At 47.5% G+C, this 6,026-nt stretch overlaps 1 protein-coding gene across 1 annotated transcript in view; it reads left to right on the top strand.

The window, feature by feature from the left end:
- Positions 1-3,020: 3,020 nt before the first annotated feature.
- The window catches only part of LOC116546490 (peroxiredoxin-like 2C), a 3,832-nt gene continuing 826 nt past the window's right edge, over positions 3,021-6,026 (top strand). Inside the window, exons 1-2 of the mRNA XM_032272733.1 lie at positions 3,021-3,239; positions 3,540-3,608. Coding sequence (XP_032128624.1) covers positions 3,048-3,239; positions 3,540-3,608 — 261 coding nt within the window. The 5' untranslated portion in view covers positions 3,021-3,047. The remainder of the gene's footprint in view (positions 3,240-3,539; positions 3,609-6,026) is intronic.

Here is a 6,026-nt window from a genome sequence, read left to right as displayed (position 1 = left end):
CATAGTGTTTTAAGTTATAGAATATTAAGAAGAGTGAACATTACCCAAGGACTTTGGATCCTTTTCTGGGGGAAAGTTGATACATTTTCAGTTCTTTTTTTTTTTTTTCCTTTTGAGACAGAGTCTCACCCTGTTGCCCAGGCTGGAGTACAGTGGCATGATCTTGGCTCACTGCAACCTCCGCCTCCCGGGTTCAAGCAATTCTCTTGCCTCAGCCTCCCAAGTTGCTGGGATTACAGGTGACTGCCACCACACCTGGCTAATTTTTGTATTTTTAGTAGAGACAGGGTTTCACCATGTTGGCCAGGCTGGTCTCGAACTCCTGACCTCAGGTGATCCACCCACCTCAGCCTCCCAAAGCCCTGGGATTGCAGGCCTGAACCAATGCAGCCAGCCATTGCGTTTTCAGTTCTATGGCAGATACTTGTATCATGTTAGGCAGAAGTATGACTTTGTTATTATCTTTATACGGAGATTAAGTATGGTTTTAAGGGGATGTGTATGGGTGCCAAGTTGACAAGGGATAGACTGATGATTAATTTTATGTGTCAACTTGACTAGGACATGATACGGAGTCATTGTGTTAAACACAAGTCTGAGTGTTGTTATAAAGGTATTTCTTAGATATGATTAACATTGAAATCAATAGACTTTGAGTAAAGCAGATTACCCTCCATAATGTGGGTGAGTTTCATCCAATCAGAGAAGGCTTAAGCAAAGACAGATTTCCTGAAAAAGAAGCACTTCTCAAAACTACAAGATGTTTCAAGCCACTTGCTATGCAAAATTAGGACTCAAGGCTGCAACATTCTTTTCCAGCCTGCTTACCTGCTCCACACATTTCAGATGTGCCAGCCCCCGCAATCATGGGGGCTTTGCTCATTGCAAAGGTTAGATGCTTGGAGGAAATCTGTCCATTGTCACAGAGCATATAGTGAAGGGTTAATTTGGAACTGAGAAGCAATAAGCTGATAACTGTTACAGGCACTTCGTCTCTCACTGTCTCATTCAGTCATGTACTGATGCTCTCTAGACAATACCTTCTAATTTCTGCACTTCTGCCTGGCTACTATTCCTCCTGCAAAACTATTTTTTGATGATGTCTGAGTTCATCACTCTGCAAAACTAAGTCATATGGCTCTTTGTATTTGAAAATGAAATCATCTAACTTCTAATTCTTATTTCATGTGAAATATGACACTGAGAGCAGTAATGTCAAAGAAAACTTTTTGTTTGTTGATGTCAGCAATTAATTAGAGCTGCCAAATACCACCACTCTTATCTGTATGTCAATTTCTGCTTGCCAAAACACTGCTTACAACAAAATTGGTCACATCTGGCAAACCACCTGTTGCCAGTGCTGTTTATCAGCCTGTTACTGTATTCTGGTCATACATTTATTTCCAAAAAATCATAAAGCTCCTCACCAGGCCCAGTGGCTCATGCCTGTAACCCCAGGAGTTCGAGAGGCCATGGCAAGATGATTGCTTGAGCCCAGGTTCAAAACCAGACTGGGCAACATAGGGAGACTCCTGTCTCTATAAAAAAATAAAATTAAAAAATTGCCCTGTAATCCAAGCACTTTGGAGGCCAAGGCAGGCAGGTCACCTGAGGTCGGGAGTTCAAGACCAATCTGACCAACATGGTGAAAACCCGTCTTTATAAAAAAAAAAAAAAAAAAAATTGCCAGGCATAGTGGTACATTCCTGTGATCACAGCTACTTAGGAGGCTGAGGCAGGAGGTCTGCTTGGGCCCAGGAGGTGGAGGCTGCAGTGAACCATGATCATGCCACTGCACTCCAGTCTGGGTGACAGAGCAACACCCTGTCTCAGAAAGAAACTATCCTGAATTAGAAACAGATCTGTGCTTAAAATGTTCTAAACGCACTGCAGAGCTTCTCAAACAGAGCACTTAATGTGTGCTCAACAAAGCATAAAACCTTCACACTTGAAAGCCAGAGGATGCAGGATCAGCATTTCCTGCACTCTATGGCTGAGTCACTTCAGTCACTTAGACCTGCCTGGCACTCCACCCCAAAAATATTCTTCAACTCGACAAATCCATAAAGGATGTACTTTCTGAACCCCAAATCCATACACAAGGGTGAGTAAACTTACGAAAACAAAGAGCTTGAATGTTTGCTCCTGCTCTGGAACTCTTGGACACATGGTTAGCATCCATGAAAAACCCCAGAGAAAGACCAACCTCTAAACCTGGGGCCAGTTTGGTCTCACAAAGGCTGAGGAGATCCCCGGATTTCTCTGTACCTGCCTACCCGCACCAGGAAAAACCGAATTGCAAGTGTGGGATTTCTACAAAACAGATGCTAAGCCCTCTAACTTCATCATCCTCATCCCTCCCAGATCACCTTTTATTTACTTATTTATTTATTTTGAGACGCAGTTTCGCTCTCGTTAGCCAGGCTGGAGTGCAGTGGTGCGATCTCGGCTCACCGCAACCTCCGCCTCCTGGGTTCAGGCAATTCTCCTGCCTCAGCCTCCTGAGTAGCTGGGATTACAGGCACGCACCACCATGCCCAGCTAATTTTTTGTATTTTTAGTAGAGACGGGGTTTCACCATGTTGACCAGGATGGTCTCGATCTCTTGACCTCGTGATCCACCCGCCTCGGCCTCCCAAAGTGCTAGGATTATAGGCATGGCCTGTGTCGGTACAAAAGGTTGGCACATCCGTATACCCATTAGTTCTCGAATAGGTGGGAGCATCCGCCCAGGTGTCTACGGAGGGCGCGGGAGGCTTTCTTCCTCAGTAACGCTGGCTCGTCCCGGACAGACCTTACTTTCTCTCTCTCTGTCCCCTACCCTGAGAGCTGAGTCAGAACCTCGCGCGGGGCTCCCTCTGGGAGCTCACAGGCCAGCGCAGCGCAGCGCAGCGAAAACGGAGACTGGCCGCGCCCCGCCTCCCGCGCCCCGCCTCCCGCGCCCCGCCTCCCGCGCCCCGCCTCCCGCGCCCCGCCTCCCGCGCCCCGCCTCCCGCGCCCCGCCCCGTGCTGGAGGAGCTGGCCCGGACCCTCGGCCTCCCCGCGCCATGGCCGCGCCCGGCCCGGTCACGCGGCAGGTTAGCGGCGGCACCGCCCCGGTCCCGGCCCCGAGCGGCCCCGAGCGCTGGCAGTCCCTGGCCGCCGCCGTGGCCGAGCTGCCGGTGCTGGACGCCCGCGGGCAGCGGGTGCCGTTCGGCGCGCTGTTCCGGGAGCGCCGCGCAGTGGTGGTGTTCGTGCGGGTGAGCGGGCGGCGGGGCGGGAGGGAGCGGGGGCCAGGCCAGGCTGCCGGGCCGCGGGCCGCGCCTCCTGCTTCTTGGGACGGGAACCGGAAGGCAGCCCGCCCAGCCGCGGCCGCTTCCAGCCAGCGCGGGGCAGGGCGAGGGCGAGGCCCGCTTCCCACGCGCCGGGCGCCCGGGCTGCCGGTCCCCGCCCCGCGGGCGTCGCCTCTACGCGGGTCGCGCACGGCGAAGTACGGGACTCCTCCGGGGCCCGAGGGCGCTGCGTTTCTAACTTGCCCTTTCTGCCGACTCGGATTCTAGCATTTCCTGTGTTACATCTGCAAGGAATACGTGGAGGATCTGGCCAGAATCCCCAAGAGTTTCTTACAAGTGAGTTTCCGAGCGTGGGCGGCACAGCGCAGGCTTCTGGCGACATTGCGAGCCCGGCGGGGGCGGACGCGGCTCCAGAGCGGCGCGGGCAACCCGGATAGCCCCTCCTCGCACCTCTCTCCACCCTCGCCCCTCCAAAGGGAGAGACGTCAGAGATCTATTTCTGCCCTAACTCACTGGGTGCTGCCTGCTGGTGAACGTACTAACAATTGTGGTGTTGCCTGGTAACCTGGTGCCTGTTCTCAAATGTCGACTGATAATGCCCTAAATCAAATGCTGGAAATGGTTATTATTTCCCTTTATTTTTGTTCTACTCCAAAGAGCTGCTTGGTATGGGAAAATACTGATAAATCGTAAAGGTGCAAATTTTTATGTTATTAGACTGCAAGTTCCGTGTCTCTAAGACAACCACAGACGTGTTTGTCTTCAGGGACAGATAGATTTATGCCCAAGTGGGCTTTTTGAGTGAAGGCATTGGTCAGCCTTTATAAAACACACGTTTTTTCAGCAGACTTTATCAATTAGGATGTGAAGAAAACATTGTTAATTAAATAACTATACTACAGAGTTACTTAAAAAACATATGTCTTTGGGAAGAATATAAGGAAGTATTGACTATATCATTTGGAAAGCAATGTTTTGACTCTTCCCCTGCATATCCTTTTTTTCTCTTTTTTAAAATTGACATATAATTGTATATGTTTATGACATACAGTGTGATATTTTGATATGCATTTACCTTGTGGAATGATTAAATCGAGATAACTAATATATCCATCATGTCAGATAGTTATTTTGTGGTGAGAACACGTAAAAACTAGTCTTTTAGCAATTTTAAGTATACAATATATTATTAACTATAGTTGTCATGCTGCGCAGTAGATCTCTAAAAGTTCTTCCTCTTTAACTGAAATTCTGTACCCTTTGAACATCTCCCTATTTCTCATTCCTGAATAATGAGTCTTCTGGTAACCATCATCCTCCTTTCTTCGATTCCATATCTAAGTGAGACCGTGCCGTGTTTTCCTTCCTGTGTCTGGCTTATTTCACTTAGATGATGTCTTCTAGGTGCATCCAGTGTTGTCACAAATAACAGAAAAATGTCTTTTCTTTTTTATGACCAAATAATATTACATTGTATTATATTGTGCTACCCCATTTTCTTTGTATTTATCCGTTGTTGAACACTGAGGTTGCTTCTATATCTTGGCTTTTATGAATAATGCTGTAATAAAACATGGGAGTGGAGATACCTCTTCAACATACTGACTTAATTTCCTTTGGATAAATGCCCAGTAGTGGGATTGCTGGATCATATTTTGGTTCTGTTTTTAATTTTTATAGTAACTTCCCGACTGTTTTCCATAATGGCACAGTTTATATTCCTAACAACAGTGTACAAAAGTTCCTTTTTCTCCACATCCTCACCAACACTTATCTTGGATCTTTTTTTTCTTTTTTTCTTTTTGTTGAGACGGAGTTTCACTCTTGCTACCCAGGCTGGAGTACAATGGCGCGATCTCCGCCTCCTGGGTTCAGGCAATTCTCCTGCCTCAACCTCCTGAGTAGCTGGGATTACAGGCACGCACCACCATGCCCAGCTAATGTTTTTTGTATTTTTAGTAGGGACGGGCTTTCACCATGTTGACCAGGATGGTCTCGATCTGTTGACCTCGTGATCCACCCGCCTCAGCCTCCCAAAGTGCCCGGCTTATCTTGGATCTTATTGATGGCCATTTAACAAGTGTGAAGTGATAACCTCATTGTAGTTTTAATTTGTATTTCCCTGATGACTACTGATTTTGAGCATCTTTTCATGTATCTCTTGGCCATTTGTTGTCTTTTGAGAACTATCTATTCATATCCTTTGTCCATTAAGACAGAGTCTCCCTCTACCCCTCAGGCTAGAGTGCAGTGGCACAATCTCGGCTCACTGCAACCTCAGCCTCCTGGGTTCAAGTGATTCTCCTGCCTCAGTCTCCCAAGTAGCTGGGATTACAGACATGTACCACCATGTCCAGCTTATTTGTGTATTTTCAGTAGGGATGGGGTTTCGCCATGCTGGTCAGGCTGGTCTCAAATGCCCGACCTCAGTTGATCCACCTGCCTCTGCCTCCCAAAGGGAAAGGATTACAGACATTAGCCACCATGCCTGGCCTTTTGTCCATTTTTTAATCAGGCTGTTGATTCTTGCTAAGTTGAGTTTCTTTTGTATTTTGGATATTTGCCCCTTATCAGATGTATAGTTTGCAGATATTTTCTCTCAATCTGTGAGTCGTCTCTTCTCTGTTCATTGTTTCTTTGTCTGTGCAGAAGCTTTTGTTTGATATAGTCCCATTTGTCTATTTCTGCTTTTGTTGCCTGTATTTTTGAGGTCATATTCCAGAAATCATTGTTTGAATCCACATCATGGCCGGG

This window comes from Sapajus apella, unplaced genomic scaffold (genome assembly GCF_009761245.1).
Source record: "Sapajus apella isolate SASKATOON/1434 unplaced genomic scaffold, GSC_monkey_1.0 scaffold969, whole genome shotgun sequence".
In the NCBI taxonomy this organism is placed as follows: Eukaryota; Metazoa; Chordata; class Mammalia; order Primates; family Cebidae; genus Sapajus; species Sapajus apella.
This window is presented reverse-complemented; position numbering and strand designations above follow the sequence as displayed.